Source organism: Cloeon dipterum, chromosome 1 (assembly GCF_949628265.1).
Source record: "Cloeon dipterum chromosome 1, ieCloDipt1.1, whole genome shotgun sequence".
Taxonomy (NCBI): Eukaryota; Metazoa; Arthropoda; class Insecta; order Ephemeroptera; family Baetidae; genus Cloeon; species Cloeon dipterum.
In genome coordinates, this window is record NC_088786.1 from 19,126,923 (window position 1) to 19,148,093 (window position 21,171).

The 21,171-nt window shown below is 39.8% G+C and overlaps 4 protein-coding genes across 5 annotated transcripts in view; 2 read left to right on the forward strand and 2 right to left on the reverse strand.

Annotated features, from left to right (window-relative positions):
* The window catches only part of LOC135934852 (neo-calmodulin-like), a 100,544-nt gene extending 87,019 nt beyond the window's left edge, over positions 1-13,525 (reverse strand). Inside the window, exon 1 of one of the 2 annotated variants that reach the window (XM_065476878.1) lies at positions 13,393-13,525. In XM_065476878.1, coding sequence (XP_065332950.1) covers positions 13,393-13,431 — 39 coding nt within the window. In that variant the 5' untranslated portion in view covers positions 13,432-13,525. The remainder of the gene's footprint in view (positions 1-13,392) is intronic. The other variant, XM_065476897.1, reaches the window with a different exon arrangement.
* LOC135934114 (glutamate receptor ionotropic, delta-2-like) lies at positions 8,046-13,017 on the forward strand. Its single transcript, XM_065475648.1, has 8 exons — positions 8,046-8,256; positions 8,964-9,154; positions 9,500-9,781; positions 9,832-9,947; positions 10,001-10,162; positions 10,532-10,976; positions 11,120-11,382; positions 11,473-13,017. The coding sequence occupies exons 1-8, from the start codon at positions 8,064-8,066 to the stop codon at positions 11,819-11,821; spliced, it is 2,001 nt and encodes a 666-aa protein (XP_065331720.1). The 5' UTR covers positions 8,046-8,063; the 3' UTR covers positions 11,822-13,017.
* Positions 13,526-15,108: 1,583 nt separating the features above from the next.
* On the forward strand, positions 15,109-18,556 carry LOC135934529 (nitric oxide-associated protein 1). The gene is made up of 8 exons (XM_065476350.1): positions 15,109-15,992; positions 16,200-16,421; positions 16,472-16,623; positions 16,679-16,823; positions 16,878-17,050; positions 17,110-17,261; positions 18,072-18,292; positions 18,347-18,556. The coding sequence occupies exons 1-8, from the start codon at positions 15,233-15,235 to the stop codon at positions 18,517-18,519; spliced, it is 1,998 nt and encodes a 665-aa protein (XP_065332422.1). The 5' UTR covers positions 15,109-15,232; the 3' UTR covers positions 18,520-18,556.
* On the reverse strand, positions 18,546-20,957 carry LOC135934530 (receptor-binding cancer antigen expressed on SiSo cells). The gene is made up of 5 exons (XM_065476351.1): positions 20,664-20,957; positions 20,309-20,503; positions 19,394-19,537; positions 19,216-19,329; positions 18,546-18,833 (listed from the first exon to the last, which is right to left on the reverse strand). Exons 2-5 carry the CDS (start codon positions 20,474-20,476, stop codon positions 18,672-18,674), a joined length of 588 nt encoding a protein of 195 aa, XP_065332423.1. The 5' UTR covers positions 20,477-20,503; positions 20,664-20,957; the 3' UTR covers positions 18,546-18,671.
* Positions 20,958-21,171: the final 214 nt, after the last annotated feature.

Genomic DNA, 21,171 nt, shown 5'->3' on the forward strand with positions numbered 1-21,171 from the left:
TGATTGTGAGTGCCGACCAGCATGCCGCACCACTCGAAACAAATCCCACAACCTCCGCGGAGCGAAGAGCGAATAAAAGGGATTTCAAAGCTTGCGCATTGAAAATTCAATCAAAATCCCGCAAACTCTCTCTTTCTCTCCTACGAGTTCGTCAATTAGAAAGGATATTCGAAATATAATTTTTTCCTCCAATTTTTCTTTTGTTGATATAGTTGGTTTCAGTTACTTGGCGGATATAAATATTGTTTGTAATAAAATTTTACAATAAATTATTTAGAGTGAAACTGTTCTTGAGCATGATTTTAAGCTGGAGGTTTTATCAAAATAAACCAACAGTTTTGACAAATATTGGCTAAATTTGGATGAATTTAGATCTTTTTAACTTCTTTAAAAAGGAGACACGTTTTAACCATCATTTTCAAGATTTTCCTGGTTTTTCAATGTTTTTTTATAGTACGGAGTTTGCGTACTGTATGGCAAAAGAATTTGAATATACTGGTGAAAATGGCCAAGACATTTCATTTTAATAGACGTGTGTGTGTATATGCTTTAATCGCTTGAAATTCGTAATCATTCTAATTCTATTACTTTCTGTAGCGGTACAACAACGCGGTCCTGCTTTTTGTTGGAAGCCAACAATTGTCGGCGGTTTGAATTATTGTAATTTTGCATTATTGTTCAACAGCAGAAAGATGATTTTAAAATAATAATCAGTTTTCGTCCGTCAGCCACACGGTGCTGACGTGATTCGTTTAATTGAGCAGAACCCGATTCAAAGGGGTGAGTCCAACAGTCAGTTAGCAAAAAGAGTTTGTAACTCATTATTGAAAAAACAATTTCAGTTCTTGTACTTCATTTTAAGCATCCGATCGGATTTCCAACTGTAACCAATACACCAACAAAATTCTTCATCTGAATTCATCGGTCTTCATCATTTTCAAACCCTCCTCATATCTCTCAAATTTCTTTAAACGTACCAGAAAAAATTAAATAAATCTAAACGCACAATCGTAGTGGTTTATATACGTGTGGCTCAACTCGACGGGAATGAGAAAAATCCACATAGCTTTGAGAGTTTACGATTTGCAGAGTCTAGACAATTGACTATACCAAACAAATGGAATTCATATTCGCCGAGAAGGCAAAGGATGAAGCGATTCGCACGCAAATAACTGCAACGCCTCTCGTCATAAAACAGCCTGATATGCACAGTAGATAAATATTCCATCCCCCAGAGCTGGTGCGTAATTTCGCAAATTGTGCGCAGTAATCATATAACTCTGCCGGCGATAATAAACAAAAGCAATTTGACGTTGTACGCGTTACAAGCAGTATATATAATCGCTGTTCACTATAAAACAGCAGTTCGGCACTGCCGGTCGAGGCCGAGCGGGGAGAGAAAGAGCTCAATTACAGAAAATGGTAAATAAGTGGGTGGGAAGGAGAGCAAGACGCCGCAAAGTGGATTATCGCTGCCACCATCCGACGGCGGCTCCTCGCACGCGTGGCAAAACAGACGAAGAGCTGAAAGGAGCTTATCGCCGGGGCAAATAACCTGCTCTGTGACCAACTACACGTGTTCGGAAGTGAAAATTCACACTCTGGTATTTTTAGTATATGAATATTTTATTTGGAAAACCCAGCCAATTCAGAAGGATTCTTTTTGAAATAGCATTTTAAGGATAAAAATTTGCGTAAATGATCTGCGCTCTAAATTTCCTCTTTGTTGCACAGAAAATTACTAAAAATTAACTCAGGAGCAACTCTTTAAAATGTCTCAAATATTTCCTGAATTTTTTGTCACCCCTGCAACGGTTAAACAGAACTGTAAGTTGCCTTTTGCATAAACTGACATGACATGAAATTTTTCTAGCCAACAATATGAAATTGTGAACGCCTGATTTTTTTATTTATTGACTTGTTTGTTATACACTTTTTTTGTGAAATAAAAAATATTGCTTCAAAGTTACATGAAATGAATAAACTTGTTTCAAGTTAAAAAAGCAACGAAGGAACAAGTTGACTCAGTATATCACTTTCCCTTTTTCTGCTTACCTTCATTTGTGCCACACAGGACTAGCAGATAGCAGAAAGGAAAAGGAAGAAACACAGTCTGCTGGTCCCGCCGGAATTGGCAGATCAAAAACACACGCGCGCCGAGTAAAAGAGCAAGGAAATCAAACTTTTCCTTATTTTCTTAGGATTTGTTTGAGAAAAGGAGAGCAGGAGACTCCCCAACAAACTACATTGCAAGTCAGGGGTGAGAAAATCTCATCCCACCGCATGCCACTATATCTGGGGTATCAAAGGTGAGTTTTTCACACCACACAGCAGTGACATGCGACGAGGTGAGATTTTCTCACCCCTACCTTGCAGTGTAAGAAATTTCAATCATTTTTAAGAAATAATTGCTAATTTTTTTGTGTTTTATTCTTTCATTAATCAGTGCTAAAATTGTTCGGTAAAACCGCTTCCCTGAACAAAACGTATCTATGTAGCAACGAGATAGAAAAAAGCATTGCTAACAAAACCTTCAGCAAATGAAAATTTAGTACCTCCACACGTCGCCAATAGTTTCAAACAAACCATTACTTTTCGGACTGGATAAGATGTGTGCGCAAATCCATCTGTGCCTCGGTGCCCAGCTCGGTGGGAAGCCAGCACATTCAAGGAATTGGCGGCCTATAATAATTCAGACCACGAAGCAGCCATGTGCTTCTCGGTGCGCAGCGGCTGGCAGCAGAAATAAGCGGACTTGAAATATGAGACTTCAAACAAGCCCGAATCCCGAGTCTCTGCACAGCACGATGGGCAAACAAGCGGTTGAGTGACGGAACCGGCAAAATGATGTCTCGCGTCACCGACATCATCATCACGAAAAGTGGCTCTCGTTGCCGAGGAGATTTTGTCAACCATGGTAGAGCGTTTCGAATGCAGCAAAACTATGCGAAGTCCCCCCGAATCGCATTTGCGAAATACGAGCTTTGCTAATTGATTTGCGGTTGCTGGGTAGCCACGATCGAATTAATTAACACGCAGCTATGTAGCACGAGGCACAAGAAAATTCAGCACGGCGTATTGGTTAAACTCTCCAACGCATTGGCAACTTTGTCGGACGTCAAAATAGCTCAAAGGGCTGGAAGGCACCCCGGCGCCGACTCGCCACTCGCTGGTTTTCGTACCTTTTCAGAGGCTTCAGGGACAAATGTCTGGCGTTTAAATAAAAGATCTCGGTGCGGGGAGGCGAAAAGATGGCCACATTGGGCCCAAGCTCCACTCGGAAGTGTAATTGGGACCTGGGACCCGGTGAGCTCACAGCCACGTGCTAAGCAGAGAGGTTAAAAAAACTCATTTCATCAATTAATTCCACTGACGAGAGTGCCGATGTACCAAAATAGACACATAATAGGGACTGTAATTTTTTTAGCTTCCAATCATCTAGGGATCTTCAAATGTAAAGGAATTATGTAATTTCAAGCCGTTAGCACCAAACTTAAAATCACCTTAAACCCACCAAATAGAAATCCATTCGAAAATGATTTATAAAAAAGTGAGAGTTATGGTAGCTCAAGATTACCTTTCTCCATATACTTAATATTTATTTATTATTTTGTTTAAACGCAATTCTTTAAAAATTATGAAAATTTTCTTAATAAATGTTATGGAGTCTTAGAGTGTGTATTATGCTACAAACAATGTATCAAATTCAGTGCCTTTTGATCATTTAATTTTTGCTAAAAACAAACCCCTAACGAGACGCAAAAAACGGTAATTTGAAATCCAATATCTCCTTTGATTTAAAATTGAGCTCGTTAAATAAAAATGAGGCGCGGTAATTCTTCATAGAAGTGACTTTAAAAGTAGGAAGGTCTTCTTCTTTCCAAAGAACTAATTGGAATCATTTAGCTTCTCCACTTTTGCTGTATTTAATATGACGCCAGAGCAAAAACGCTTGAATGTAAAGTACTACTTTTTCTTTTTCCATCCAGCTGAGAGAGACTTTTAATAAAGCTTTGAGCAGGTGGAGTGTGAATTCATCTGGTGCCTCTTTGGCCGGTTGGACGAAATTAAAGTCAGTTTCCCAAGCATGAAAGGCAGACGCCCTTTGACCTTTGCTCGACGGCAACCACCAAGAATCGAGCCCTCTCTTGCACCAGCGACCACGCCAGACACTTTGCAAAAGACAAGCACACTTTCAAAGAGCAGATTTTTTTTTAAATTTAAATTTTTTTCTTTTGTTTGTTGTTTATTCTTCATTACATTTGTTTAATTTTTCAGAAGCTGTGTTGCCTGCATAAGCGAATGAAAATAACCGACAAAAAAGGATCAGCGAAAATGAATTTCCATCACGGGATTAATCAACTTAAATGCATATATTTTAGGAGATAAATGTTTTTAATATACAGGAAATTCAGAAGAATTATAGGCTTGTGCCCCTTCAGCTGCTAACCGCAGCTATCACGTTACAAAATGTCTTATTGTGGATTCACAAACAATAGTGCTGAAATATAAATCATAGCAGATTAAATCAAGGAGAGAAGCCATCTTTTAACTTTTTGTTTCCCTTTATTTCGTATCTCTGAAATTATGAAATTAAAATGCTAACAATTCCATAAGCACATCGACTGATTTTTTTTTAGAATCCAGTTGGTGGGGTAACCCACGAAAACAATATATGCAAAGTTTTTTTAATGTATAAAAATGTATCAAGGTGTCGGAGGTGGTTGCGATACGTTCTCTAGTGAATTCGGAATGAAGCAGAACAGCGTGGCCCCCTGGTGCTGCAACCGCAATAAAACGAGCTTTTAGGCGTTGTCGAGCGCTTGGGGAAAAATCCCTGCAGCTCTGAATTTCATTAAATTTTTCACTATGCTAAAACGCTACTTTTTTGTGGAATGTTGGCGACAGTCTCCCCTTTTTTTACCTCGCAATATTGTTGGCTCTTTATTCACAATTTTGAGCTCATCCTAATTCATCGTGTTTGCCTGTGCACATTCATAAATACATATGACATTTTATTAGGAAAATAGATGTGAAATAAATTTAAAAAACAGTGTTAAATAATTTCACGGTCGCAATGAAGCACTTACTATTTACAGCTCAATTCCTCTGCGTGTCAGTGTTTTCACATCGCTAGTAATTGTCTGTTTTATGGCCTTTGAGATATATCCTGTATAGTCTGCTTAAATGGTGCGCATTGTCTGTTCTGCTATCGATTCAAATTTGAGTGTTTGCCAGTGCGTGCAGACCGCTCGTGCAGCGTCAAATTCGAACAAAACGCGCGGCTTGTGCAAATTGAAAGCTCGTCAATGATTCAGGTGGAATTGCCGCAGGAGATCAACAGTTGCAGTCGAGCCCGAAGTACAATTGCTGGCCGAAAAAATAAAATAGAAAGCAGCAGAGCTCTCTTGCTTCTTCGCCCGGCCATCTGCTCAAACTTTGCCCATTACTCCTCGACGAGACTCCTGTATGGAGTTAACAGTCTGACAGACAAATTCCTGCCCTCTCTCGCTCTGACCGGTCGACCCGAAAAAAAGCAAGAAACGCGTGCAGAGCCGAGCAAATTGACTCAGCACGGCTGTCTCTCTCTTTTTTCAGCTCAGAGTGAAATAGACTTTTAGACTGCGCATTTCCTTGCTCCGGACTGATTTGCACTGGGTACGTTACGCGTATTGGGAATTCTATCTCTACGAGTGGATTGAATTAAAAGGGTTTGCTTTTTTGCAGAGCCGTTTGTTAGGATTTCCAATCAGGGAGGCACTCTGATTAACAAGGAGAGCGCACCTATACTAATCTGGATAAAATTGATTTTTTTCTTGCCATACCTTCCTAACAGAGTTCGAATGAGATTTAAATTAGCCTGAGAGAATTTTGGACGTTTTCTTCTAGATTTAAGTTAGAATTCTTGAAAATTCTACTTTGGATTGACAATACTTTTCTGATTAAAATAAATCGAAGTTTCAAGAGGCATACGATATACGCTTTTTAAGTTAACTCCTATGAGTGCTCCGGACTGAATGTTCTAACAAAAAATTCGATGAGTAATCGAATAAGTGTATGTGTAAATGTAGTTATTAAATAAAAGCAAAGGTTCAAGGGCATTCTAAACATCCTCAGGCAGCTGTTGGTCTTGTGTCTTGTTTATTCTCATGATGAGCATCAGCACAAATCAATGGCAGGGCGTGTTTATTTTTCGCCCAACAAACCGACGGCACAGCAGGTTGGGATTTCGCCGACCGTGAAGAGGGCCTCGCTCCCTTTCCCTTTCTCTCTGTGGCCCGTTCTGTGATAACTGCAAAACTGCTCGGCGCTCGAAATCGGCCTCCGAGATGCAGCCAGCCGGATTCACGCCACGCTCGCTCCACGTTCAGCAAAGATCAACACAAGTTGAAATTACAAGCAAAGTAACGCTCGCCCTCTCCTTCTGCGAACTGTTCCTTGCTATTTAGGGTGGTATACACTCTACACTGCTTTCCTTTTGGGATTTTGTGGCGAGAATTTTCTCCCCCAACCCAACAGAAGAAACTAGGTTATTTATATTAAGCTCTCTTTAGGGGATGCGGAATTTCCAGGGATCACGGTATATCCGCAGTGACAACACAGGATAGTGTTAGCAATTTTAAAAATTTCATTAAATGTTTACCCAGGATATTTGTGAACTTATGTAAATATTCCATAGCGGTGTTCTTTTTTCGTTTTCAAGAGATTCCACCCTAAAACATGAATTTGTCGACTTATTCGTGTTTTGAAAATATTGTCAACTGGTGACAACTTTCTAACCATTATAATTGCAAAAACTACAAACCATTAGACTCGCGCATTGACTTTTCCTTTAAGAGATGAATGGTTTAGAGGGTTCTATCCCCTATCACCTTCCACTCTCTGCTAAATTTTAATAGGAAAAATGCACTGCTTAATGCAATTTCACTCGCCGCTTTAAAATATTTAAAATAACCCAAAATTCACTTTATATAGAGTCCCGCCATACCTTATAATAATAAACAATTATAGCCATATTTATTTATAATTCTGGTTTTATTTATCTAACTATTTACACTCTCCTGACTTCATTCAAAATGGGTTTAGACCGCATTTACTTTTTGAATATTTTTGGTCTTGTGTGACCAGTTCAGTGTGGAGGAGAGATCAAGGCAGATTTGCAATTCAAACAGATCATAAGGTCCAGCCTGGCGCTCGCAAGAGAAAATTACAAGCTGAACAGCGCGAAAACGAAAATAATGGTTTGGGGAGCTTTGAGAGAGATGCTTCATGAGGCTTCATACACAAAATCTTGGCTCATCGCAGGAAAATTACGCCAAAAATTTCAATATTGGGAGCTCTGTGATTACTAGCTCCTTTGATCACTGTCAAAGAAGGGTCATTTTTAGAGCATGCCTGCCAAAAAAATAAAGGGTGTGCTTTTTGTGTGGAGAAATCTCTTTGATAATAATGGCTATGGCGACGTTCTTTACAATATAATATGCTTTTTCCCAAACCCGTGAGCTTACGAAGAATTTCACTTTGTTGCCCCGATCAGACGAGTTTACTCGGAAAATTTTAATTAGGTTCAAAGTGATTTTATTGCGGATCAACAGAGCAACTATGCCCCATACCTCCCCACATGGATTAGACGGGAGACCTCGTACATTAGAACGAAAAAATATATTTCAAGCCTATGGGACCACGCTGCAATAAATGGCTTGACGCACAATCAAGTTAAAAATAGTAAAAGTTGTTACTCGTTCGCATGAAAGTGGTTCATTTATATCTTTAATGCATTTATCTCACTGTTCGCATCAAACTTTTCATAATATTTTCAATGGATTCTTTTTTTCAGGTCATTCATCGTAACTCTGATTTCGTCAGTCAGTTTTTTCCTTTTTTATTCGTTTCAACGTGAAAACAATTAGGGTTGCGTTTGAACGCTTGGAAAAGATACGATATATAATGACTCTGCACGCACATGGCTCGCGGCGCGTCCAGCTCAACAAGAGGCAGAAAAATCAATTTAGAGGTGGCAGAGCTCACTCAGCAGTACACACTCAGGCAGCAAACGAGAGACAATGCCACTGCTGGTGCTAGCTTGTTGCCTTCTGATCTCGCTTTTTGCACCGCCGCTGGTTGCTCAGGTGAGCGTGGATTTCGAATTTATAGAATCCGAATGGCGTTTGGCTAGCAACTTTTTCTTCACCTATCACAGCCAGTGGTCTATCCGGAGAGTTGTTGTAGTTTATGTTACTGCAGTCCAAAAACAAGGTGAGTTATACGTATTATGGGTGAAAATTTGACTTGGTTTGAAAATTTTAACAGTACATACATATATATATATGGATACCAAAAGTTTGATCGAAGGGTAGATTTACTATTGATTAAAAGACTGTCTATGGTGTTTTTTTTTCTAAAATATGACTGACTTTTTCTTGAGAAAGGAAAACAGATGGTTTTACGAAGAAAAAACTTTCTTGGACAAAAGTGCCAAGGAAATGTAACATGTAACACTCCAAATTTAATTTTAGCATCAAGTATTCTTCATCACAAACTTAACAAACGGCAAAATGAGTATTTGCTTCTAAAACTGACTAATTTATTTCACATCAGTTTCTTTAATGAATAACCGTTGAGAAATGCCGTCAGGTATATTTTTTCCAAAGCTTTTCGGCTCACAATTTTTACTGCTGCACTTTTTAAGTATGCATATGTTAAAATTAAATTTAAATCACGGACAAAATTCTAATATTAACAAGTAATAATTTTTAGATTTTTAACGGTCAAAAGTGATAGGAAATTAAAACAATAATTATGTGGTCAACTTAAAAAGATTTGTAGCCCATTTGAGCTTTTGGCCTGCACACTTTCGGTTGTTTGTCATGTATTTTTGAGAAAATCGTAGTAATACCTGCTGATCTGAAATAAAAACGGACGCAAATTTATGCTGTGAACCTTGATTGATACTCTTTTTACAGAGGCTATACAGCAAGCATTTACATCACAGATGTTTCAAGACATGTCAAACAATGGGATTTCAGTCAGCTACATTAAGCTGCCGAATCCACGACCGATCGCTGCTCTCCGACTTGATAATGAGAGCCAGCCCCCGATCACTTGCATGCTGCTACTTACCCCCACAAAGTTCACGTCCGAATTCGTCAGAGCGGTGAGGATTTCATCAAAAGGAAACGATGAAATTTTGAATGAAATATTTATTAGACACAAAAAATGTTCAATAGATAAGACACACATAAATGTGTATCACCGTTCAATGTTGTTTTTGATTTGGTGGCTTGAGACAGAGGGAAATTCTCCTTATCAGTCTAGGAATAATATAAATTAACTGGTTTTTCACAGAATTTTCATTCACGATCATAACTCACGTAGGAGTTATAGGTCACTTTTTACTACACATTATCAAATAGTGAAACCCGTGACAAGTGTGTCTTGTGAACATGTGTCTATCATCCAAATATTAAACAATGAAATTTTCTAAAATAATTTATACTAGGCGTCTGACGCTGGTGGCATGTCTGGCAGCAAGATTCAATGGATTTATGTGCACCCAACGGGAACACGCGCCCTGTCAGCAAGCAATGGCCTTAGACCGGACACCAAGCTGCTCAACGTTGTCCTTAATCAAGACAGCACTATCACGCTGCAGCAGTGGACTGGCGCCTCGTACACGAATGATGTGGTCTGGAGTGGTCCAAGCAGCAGCATACCCACAGAGCTGGCCGTGCCGCCCAACTACAACTTGTCTGGAATAGTTCTCAGCGTTGCTGTGTTTCACGTAGAACTTCTTCATTGGATTTTTTTGAAATTTATGCCACTTTTTTATAGGATCCACCTTTTGTTATCCTGACCAACGTGACTAGGCCTGGATTAATAAACCCATCGCAAGTGAGCGGTTGGTTGGTTGACGTTTGGTACGACTTGCAAAACATCTTGATGTTTGAGTAAATTCTATATCTTGAGATTTAAGTCATAATTGTAATATTCTAAATCAAAGGACAAGATTCTACACACCTAAACTGACAACCTCAGTAACAAAGCTGAAAGCTTCAGTCGATGAATTGCAAACCGGACGTGCAGACGTTGTTCTAGCTCCTTTTGTGGTCACGATTAGCGACTTTGATTTGGCTGAGTACTCAATGCCTATAGCCGATATCAGGTCAGGACGAGTGTTCAATTTATAGCTTAGGGTTGGGAGTATATATGTATACACATTGTTTTTGACGAAAAGAGACGACCCTTTTAAGTTGGTTTGAAGTTGAAGCCAATTTAAACGGGCTCGGTCTTTTTTATTTAATTTTATTTAAAAAACGTAACTAAAGAATTTTTGCGCTCTTTTTGAATTATTCATCTGACTTTAATTAGCGATATAGCAGATAGCAGATGGATATTTAAATGTTTCAAGTAAGGCTCATAAGTGTTAGGATCCGTGGTTCGTGACACCTAGAAAATATTCCCGATCGTAAAATATACAGATGCCTGAAATAATGCTCCCTACTTACCTAATTTCTAAGTGACCTGATTTCAGGTTCCGCTTTCTTCTACCTCGAGAGAAAGCGTCTTCGAGTATTGACCAGTTTTTGCAGCCCTTCGAGCTGTTCCTTTGGCGGATGACCCTTGCCGTGCTGACACTTGCGGTCGCTCTGTTGACCATATCTTACTCACTCGGTCGCTATTTCGAATATGAAAATCCGCATTGGTCACTTTTCAACCTCAAAGAGTCGTTGTTGGTGATTTACGGCTCACTGTTCGCCCAAGGCCACGATTACGTGCCTAACTCGTTGGCCTCGCGCATGATCATCTGGCTTTCCTACATTTTTGGCGTAGTTATAGTTACGTCTTACAGTGCTGCCCTCATAACCAAGCTGACCCTTGGCACGGTCGAACCACCCTTCAGAACCTTCGATGAGATGCTTGATTCAGACTACACGGCCATCTTGCTTTCTGATTCTGCTCCTATACGACTTATGCAGGTCAGTTGGAAGATCTTTTGTCATTGTTGAAAAGAATTTGTACAATAAGATGAGCAAATTCAAACGAAAAATATCGACTAGGCCACTTTATTTTTACCTTTTCCTTGAACTGGATTAACATTGATATCTTCTGTATCAATCAGACAGCTGAGAGAGGCGCGTGGAACGAACTCCGAGTGCGAAAGCCCTATCCTGTCACTTTACCAAATTTGGCCGACTCATTAGCAGAGGTGCAAAAGTCTTGGGCCAAATACACGCTTTTGGAGTCGCGCGAGCGCGTGCTACCTCTCATCCAGTACCCTCCGGAGAACTGCAAACTGACCATGCTGCCGACGGACGTGTTCAAAGCACCAGGCCAGTTGATGCTGTCGAAATCGTCCCCGTACAAAGCCGCCATCGACCAACAGTGAGTGCTTATGCAACCGGTGGGGCGTCTCTGCACACCCGGTTGCACAGTGAATTATAATAAAAAATTTCTGACTGCGTGAGTTGAAAGGTTGATTATGATGCGGGGCTGCGGTCGACTCGACCGAATGCAAGAGCGATGGATGGGTTTGGTGTACGATGACCCTTGTCCTAGGGACTCCACCCTGCCCCAGTTTGGCATGGACAACGTGCTCTTGCCGTTTTTGATCATGGCTAGCTCGCTGGGCTTGGCCGTCGTTCTTCTCATCGCTGAAATACTAATCAAGCGGTGGTGCGGCAAATTGCTGGCCGAGCAAAACGAGGAAGGTGAACTGGCGAAGATTGCACGAATCAGAGGAATAAGGCTAAGCAAAGGTTGGAGGGCAGTTCAACGAAATCTTGGCGAATTTTCCTCTCAAAATCAGCGTTCCAGGATGTAGAGCGCGCTTATAAAATTTAAAAAAAATTTTACTAAGAAGAGCACATTTTTTTGCGTTTTCTCATGACTGCATATATATTAGCAGGCATATAAAGAAAAACGGCCCTAAATTCACAAGTCCTGCACACATGAACTAGTCATAAGCTGAAAGAGCGAAATTAAAGTACTCAATCAATCCGTAAAATCCTATCAAATAAGACATTTTCTTGAAAAATTAAAATAAAGTTTTACCCGCAAAAGGAAAGATTACAATTTTCCGAAATTTTACAGCTTTTAAAGTGTTTTAAGCTATTGCATCATCTATCATCGACGCTTTTGATTGGAAAGAATCGTGTGTGACTCTGTCAGATATTGCACCGCAAAAGTGGAGGAAAATGCGCAGAGATATGTGATGTTGATAATCCCTACCCTACGTTTGTATTTCCTCAAATGTGTGCTGCCAGCATTTGCATCGGCTAATGGAAAAGGAGAGAGCATCGCCTTTTCCTTGCAGAACAAAAGACACAAGCAGAGCACTTGAGTTGTGAAACGCAACAATTTGAAGAACAGAGCGAATTTCGAATTTCAACGCTCTGAAAACGTTATGCGCGTCGCTTTCATTGCTGTTCCGCCAAGCGTCCGCAGAAATGAGCACTCGCTTTGATGTTATACGCACGTGAAGGGTTTTTGCGGGAAGGACTTTAATCGCGATAATGCGGCCGCGGAGCGATAATCACACCAGATTTAGTCAAAATGGCACGACATATGCGTGGTTCTCGCACTCTATCGCTCACGCCTCCTCTGGGAAATTAAAACACGCAAAAAGGAACGCACTGCTCGACGCTAAAATTTATCTTTAGTAATTTCATGCAATCCGTGCTCTCCAAACGCCCTGCGATTGGATACCTATTTTTACTTCTAAATCACTTTTGATCATACGATAAAAGTGTAGCACTTCTCTCCTCTGTCTTACTTTTGTTCTTCATGACACGACAGATCTAAATAAATGTTTCATTTATTATTTATTAAATAATTTTTAAGAGTTTGAAGATATTTTTGTTGTTTTTATCATCATAATTTCCAGGAAGCTTAACTGCATGATGTTGTCCAATAGATGCGTTTAAATTACATAAGATTTTTATCTCATTGTTGAATGGAGTGATAACCATTAATTTGAAAATTTGATATTCAATTTGCAAAAATAAAATAACATAAATTGTGTTTAATAAAAATTACCTGTTTTTTAATACACCAAAAAATCTGAATGATTTTCGACTTTCCACTTGAGAAACTTTTGTAGGTAAAGTTGTGTGAAAATTAATTAAATAAAATCGCATACCAGTTTTCATGAGGCAATCTTGAGTTACTATAGTTTTTTCAGAGATACATAGTCTTGTGGAATATTAGTGAGAATCAAATTTTAAAATTCATCTCTTATATGCGTATTAATTTAAATTGAAAATACAACATTTTTTAATTTGTTTTATTACAATTTGATCACCGATGCCAATAATAAAAAATTAAATTCAGAAGCCATGAGAGTGTCACGAAAATGTGAAACTACAGAAGTGCCGGTCGCCGGAAGGTACTCACCCTGCGCATGACCCTGAGGGAAAAGGAGGATGTCTTCATCTTGGTGGCAATGGTTGAGGGCCTGGTGCGTGTTCAGTGAGTGGACCGTGTGCTGGGGCGGCTGCTGCAGCGACTGGCAGGGTGCTCTGGGGGCGACTCGGCGCTCTCTGCCTCCACCGCGCCTCCCGCTCGCCCGCCCGCCCGCACCCCCGGCAGGCCCCCGGACCGGCGACCACGCCTCCCGCCCGGCCGCTCTACGTGCGTCGCCAGGGCAACCGAATCCTGCCAGACCAACGTGACTCTTGCACGAATCGCGAAACAAAAAAGCAGAAAGGGAAAGGAAGGGTATATATTTAAAATGATCTTCACAACATGAGGAAGACTCTATTATTTGCATTTTTTTTTATTAAAAATTCAAAAATTTATTGTAATGAGTGCGTGTTGAGAATTTCATGTATTTTTAAACATTAAAAGAGCATGTCTTAAATTACATCTCATAGAAAATAGCGAGGATGAATTTCAAGTTTTATGCGTTTCATTGTTGGTTTGAAGCATGCAGGCTGGATTTAATTTATTATTCTCTCCATTAGCATGTCAAGGTTGTGGGTGAAATATTGTGCAAGTGTTGCGATGGTTAGAGATCTCCGGCCCTATACCCTTTATTGTTCAGTGAAAAGGGGTATTGTGCTCATGGGCAAACCGTCGTACCTCTCCCTCTCCTTCTCTCTTGTGTTTTGTTTCTCTCGCACAAATAGCAACACGTGTTCTAATATTTTAAAATTGCATAGACTCTTAATGATTTTTTTACTACACTTTCACCATTTAATATGATATCATTTTACCACTGAAGTAATTGGAACAAACATCGCAATAATAAACATAATAAATGTAAGTGCTCTAAGCCTTGTACAAAGGCTCGGTAACATGACTAAAAAAAAAATCATTTTTGATTCGTTTAAGTAGCCAAATAAATCTCTGGCAAAAGATGTGGCATATCAAACTAATCAGCTCAACTTCAAAATACCTGTAAGAATCACCTTTTGCTAAAAAGAGACATTACAAAGAGTAAAGAAATTTACTAAATTCGGGTAAGTCGGGACCAGCTTAGCCGAATTTTTGTCCGGCGGCGCTGGCCATTTCCACCGGCGCCTGGCGCGACTACGGTAGACTGACATTATTTTAAACGCGAAGTTTGATAGTGCTCACACGGCCTGAAGACATATTTTCTCCTGCACTTTTTAATTTTTGGCCCTTTTTCACCGGCGGCTGGCGGCGCTGGCGCAGTTAACAATTATATAGCCAGATTCACGGTATTGTTAGCGGCCGCTAACGTGTCCCAAAATTTGCCGGCTGGCGCGGCGCATCGCGGCTGGCTGAGACCTTAATTTTTATCCCGTTAAAATTCATAGCTGATTTCGATAATTTTCTAAAAATTTCATTTCATAGATCTTAGCATCAAATTACTGGAATATAGGTATAAATTATAACGTCTGAGAGTAGAGATCATGAAACCCGCAACACATGTCCTTTTTGCAAAGTTTTTCGCAAACTATTTTTGTGCCAGCCAGTAGTCGCCGAGGGAGAGCGAGAACGTCGAGAACGTGTAAAAAGGGCAAAAAAGACAACCATGCACTACCTGCTGACGTGCGTGGTGTGCTTACACAGAATCGTCTTCCTCCAGCGAAGCGCCTGTTCTGATACTGTGCCGCCGCTACCAGCCAAGAGCCACGCCCCTCAGCAGCTAGAGCGCACATGTCATGTTTGTGTTGTGATTCTGTCGCCCGACGTTTGAACGGCACCTGGCAACGACAGGTCGTTTCCTGTCGAAGATTTGCAGTTTCCGCATCCCTTTCTGACTAAAATGATGCTCACCAAATTAATCCGACGAACCGGCTGTCAGTCTGTTGAGCTGTTTGCGAGGACCAAAATCCCGAGCAGTTCTTGCAGGTGGGCCCATTTGGCACCGGCAGGTGTTCAGGGCAAGGAGGAGAATAGCCTAGAAGACAAGATAATCTACAACTCGTTGATTGGCGGCCAAAGATTCCGGATGCGGCAGAAAAAACTGGAAAAGCTAAAAAAGGAGTCGTCCTGCAGCAACAACACTTCCAGTCTAAGCCACAGTTTTCTCTCGGCTGAAGCCAGGGCCCACCTTTTGGGAATGGTGGAGCAACCTGGGGAAGGGCTAAAATTCGAGAATGATGACCTACTCAGCCTGCAGAAACTGATGCAGGAGAAACGTCAGGTTGAAAACCTGAGTAACGAAGCCTTCAGGGACATCTCTTTGGACTTCATGACGTCCACCAGCAGCGACCCTTCACTCCCAGCAAGTCGAGTGCCCTGCGGAGGCTGTGGAGCACCCCTTCACTGCCAGGACCCTGAATACCCTGGTTTCTTACCTCTGGAATGCTTCAAGGGAGTGTCAGAACCACACCTGAGAGCTCTCACCTGCCAACGGTGCTACACGCTCAAGAACCACCACAAGGCCATCCATGTCGATGTCTCGCCGGACGAGTATCCTAAAATCTTGGAGCACATAAGAGATAAAAGGGCCTTGGTGCTCTTAGTCGTGGACTTGATGGACTTTCCCTGCAGCATTTGGCCCCACCTTAGCCAAATCATAGGTAAAAAAGGGAAAGGGGGGAAAAGCTAAAATATTGTCCCCAAGGAAGGTTGTGGAATGTTTGCTAGACTGATTATGGAATGATTTTTTTAAATATGTATTATCAAATTAAGGAAAATTTTCCTAGTTTAGTATTAGCTTGTATTGTCTGAAACTGAAATTTAAAAGTCTTTATTTCAAATTGTTTTTTCTCTTTTGTTCTCCCCAGGTTCCAGGAGACCAATATGCGTGGTTGGAAATAAAGTAGACCTTTTACCAAACGATGGAAAATTCTTTTTGGAACGAGTAAAAGAAAGTTTAACCAAAGAAGTCATCAGGGTGTCCGGCATTGGCGAGAATTACATAAAACACGTTGCTTTGGTCAGTGCCAAAACTGGATACGGCATTGAAGCATTAATTAACAAGTTGCATAACAATTGGAGAGTACAAGGTAATTATATTTATAATTAATCCAGTTACTTAACCAGTGCCTCTTTCTAGGTGATGTTTATGTTGTTGGCTGTACCAATGTGGGCAAGTCCTCAATTTTCAATGCACTTCTTGACTCGGATTACTGCAAGGTGCAGGCTTCCAATCTTGTGCAAAGGGCTACTATTTCTAACTGGCCAGGCACCACTCTAAACTTGCTAAAGGTTTGATATTGTCTTGAGAAATTCCAAGTTTCTAAAGGAAATTTTGTTTGAACAGTTTCCTATCTTGCGGCCAAGCCACCAAATGCTTTTTGATAGAACAGCAAGACTGATTAGTGAAAAAGTAGATGTATCAATAGAAATGCATGAGGAGAAGGAATTACTGAGGAAAACTCGTGATATCGAGCATGCCACTCTCAGAGGTTTGCAACCAAGTTATTCTTAATTCAGCTAGACTAACAATTTATAAATTAAAGGTCATGTCCGCAAAACCTATGAGTTGAGTCAAAATCAGGTGAAAGACCCTTTTAAATTGCCTTCGAGCAGAGCAACAGATTTCACGCCACCTGCAGGAATAAATCCAGAGGATGAGGCGTTTTTGCAAAGCCGCTGGTGTTTTGATACTCCGGGTGTTGTGTATCCCGACCAGGTAAGTTGCGGGAGCACTGGACTTATCATTATAATAACAAATTCATGCTTTGGAATTAGGTCATCAACCTCCTGACAGAAGAGGAACTGGAGAAGGTTATTCCCAAGGCCATAATTTCACCTCGATCTTTTTCCCTGCTGGCGGGCCAAACTCTCTTTTTGGCTGGTCTTGGCAGAGTTGATTATCTGCATGGAACTTCAAATCAAATTATGTAAGCAGTGTTAACACAATTTTCCGTTCTCTTATTCACGGCCAGTTCAGCAAAAGATAACCCTATAACGTTTTCATTTTTGCAATCTATATTTGCCACTTGCATTATTTTCTTTTAAAAAGATTTATATTTTTTTCTAAAATCTATTTCATGACCAAAAAAGTAGAAGTCAAAAAAGCTCAGCAGGTTAAAAAACTTTCCAAATTGCCTCTTTTTTATTTATATTCAAATTTTAGAAAAAAAATGAATTGCTTTCCTGTTTGAAAAAAGAATTTGAGGGTGTTTGATGATTTAATTTAAAGTGAGAATTTCTTAAAATTGAATTAAATTTCCTCTTAAGCTTCCTTAAATTTTATTATTATACTTGCTTATTTTCATCTAAGTCATAAATACACATAAAATGTACAGGTCAGGTATTTACAGATGAAAAAAAGCTACAACGCTAGCGGAAAACCGATAAAACAGACCGTAGTCATCGCGATGCGCCGGTTCGAAAAACAATTTTAAACAATAAAATATCTTGGGCTTGAAAGCTCTAAAAAACAAAAGAACCCAAGAACGCCATTTTTCACTTATTTGAAATAAAAAGGCTGAGCAAAATAAGAACAAATATAAATTTCAACTACTCAAGTTTTTATGTTTTTTAAGTTGTTGGGTTTCTTACATAGAACACACAATGCAAGGAATGTTGTTGATAGGAAAATTTTCTTACTTAGTAATACCATTTTGAATGTCTTTAAAAATGTAGGCGGATCCTTTCTTTCTGTATGTTGCTTCTTTTCCTATTTGCTTATAGCATTATTTTTTTAGTGTTACGATATTTTCTTCTGATCATCTCCCCATCACAATTTGCGAGACTACTCAGGCTGATGAGGTTTACCAAACCTACGCTGGTTCAGATCTACTTGTGGTCCCATCAGGGTCCGAGGAGAGACTGGCCATGTGGCCGGGACTGAAGAAAGGACTTTCAGCAAAATTTGAAGGGATTCACTCTAAGGAGAGCGTTGCAGATGTTTTGTTTTCTTCCGCAGGTAATAATGAAGCTCAATATAAAATGATTAAATTCTAAAACAAGATTTGTTTAGGATGGATGAGTGTCACTTTGCCTAGAGAAAAAGTAGCAGAGTTAGAAATTTTCACGCCTCTAGGATTGGGAATTCACGTGAGGAAACCATCCATGTTGCCTTTTGCCGTCGCTAGAAGAGGACGCCGAATAGAAAGAACCCCTGCTTATGAAAAATTTAGACCTGTGCTTTAAATCAATATAAATCACGGATTATACTGTTAGTTTATAACTTTTAGTTTTATTTTGACTCTTCAAACACGGTGTAAAAACAAATAATCACACGTTTACATAGATCATCTTAACTAACAAAAAGGTCGGGAAATTTGATTAATTCAGGTCACTGGTCAGCTCATCCTCTCTCCGAGGCCGCCCCTGTGCTCAGCCCGTTTCATCTGCAGCTCCTGAGCACGCTTTTCGCGCTGTGCTCTCCGTACCTCTTCCTCCCAATTGCCTGCGTCTTCTGCTTCCCAACCTTCTTCCTCAACCCACGTTCCAAGTTCACCACCCTGGAAAACAAATACAAAAAACTGGCTCAATTAAAGTCATTACTACAAAAATGACTAGCCATGGAAAATACAGAAAAATGTGAATTCACCGGGAAATCAGCTAAAATTGAATATTTTAGGAGTGCTCAAGCTCATATTAAAGAGCTACTAACAATATGAAATGAAATATCTAAAGAGGGAGGGGGTATTTAATAATTTTTAAAATGTTTTGTGAAAAATTTCTTACTTTAGTGAGTAATTTTCCTATTTAAAATTGTTATTAAATTATACTACCGTTCATTATTTTCATTCCCTTGCAAGTAAAATTGGAAATTTTAGCTTTTAATTTAAAAATTGAAGCTGTAATGTCTGCAAAATAGAGTATTATAGAAGAAATACACACCACAATGGGCATGGGCTGCGCTGCAAACATTAGTGAAGACCTGCTGGCGTCCACTTGCTCCTCTTGTGCGCTCAATTTCACCCTTGGGGCCTTAGTGACTCTCGGAATCATATCCTTCCACAGTAAGAAAATTAAATTACTCAGTTCTAATTTTAAAAAAAGGGAAATAGAAGCCAACCTGGAAGTAATCAGCCTGTACTTCAGGTTCTTCAGGTTCATTCTGCTTCTGCCTAGCAGTTGCCAGTGAAGTTCTGTATTCCCTTATTTGCCTCGTAACCTCGTCTTCCTCTTTGCCCCAGGTGTCCCATCCTCCTTGCACATTCTACAAAAATATGGAATGTATATTAGAGAAAAAATAAACACATTTATTTTCTCTTAAATTTATTTAAACTAAAGAATATTGTTTCTGCAATTCCCATTTGTTTTAAAAATTAAAAAATTCTACAAATACTTACGCAATCATAGCTTAAATTGCAAAAATATTTTAATGGAGTACTTAATCAATCTCAATAAATTTATCAGATTTTTTTCACAATTTAAGTTTGGGCGATAATTTAAATTAAAGCAAAATGAAGTTAACAGTGTGCTTTAGACAACGGTCTAAGCACTGTTAGCAGCACGATTTTCATTTTGTGTTTCATATTTCACCTGGTGGAAGACAAAGGTTGACAATTGTGACAATGCTCTTTCACAAAGTGAAACTCAACGCCTCATTCCAGATTTACTTATTTCAGCGCGCGTGAAACCCAAAACCTGTCTCTCGCGGTGCGTGCAGCCGAGATAATTTTGAAAAGCTTTTCTTTCCCCTATTTCTTCAAGGGCTACACACTTACACGGTGCTTGGCGACTCTTTCATTGGGGAAACGAGCAAGCGGCGCATTAGCTCCATTAAAATTACTAAATAGATCAGTCCCCAGCGAGTTGATAACCTTTTCATTTGATAATGATTCTTGTTTTGACATTACAGCTTACAACAAAAAATATTGCTGTTTATAGATTGATATTCCTCAACTGGAGAACCAACCAAACGGAAAGGAAACACAATTAACTGGATTTTCAGCCAGCTTGTTAAAAATTAAACAAAATCTCATACTTCCTGAGGATCGTTTGGGACGACACCGATGGCAGTAAGAGGATGCGATTCGGACTGTGAGAGCCTACGTCGTCTTCGGAAACAGCAGCAAGCCCTCCGAAACAAAGCCAGGACCCACAAAAACAATCCCCTCAGCTTGGCCAGCAAAACTTGCAGGGCGCCAATCATTTTCGCGATGGTCAAACTTGTGTCATTCTAAAAATATGGAAGAAAAATTTATAGTGTAGGTGGTTATGAAAAAACATCAATACTGAAATTATCCACGAGTCTATTTGTAACGCGTATGCAATGTCTGTCATTTCTAATAACATTGTTTTCCTGAGATAAGGAATAGTTTACGAAGAATGCTCCTTACCTTTCTGAAACAAAATAGTAGTTAAATCTAACATAGTTTGACTGAATTTTTCTCAATTACTTAAATGAGAAGAGATAAACAGTTAAAATATTGATGTTTCTGCACTAGAAAATAAATGGATTTAGACTGCTGAAATTTAAATGCCTGACAGGTATTGTGTCTTGGTTGCTGTCGGCATCAAAATCAGCTGGGTGAGGGTTTTTAGATAGAGTAACAAGCCTTCAAATTTTGATATACTTTAATTGACATAAATTTAACAGATTTAGAATAAAATTTAATTAAAACAGATTTTCTACACAAAATCCAAAACCAACAGCAGCAAATTCGATTTCCCAGCCGAGAACTTCGTCAAGGTACCAAACTCCTTTGTTTACTCCCCGTGTGATCTTGATAGCGCAGGGCAACGATCGAGTGGAGGGTGCGCGGCAAGCCAAAATAATCAAAGGCCGGCGGTGGCGGTCAGCAGAGAGCAGAAGAGCTGCTGCGGGGATTTTGGCACAATGGCAGA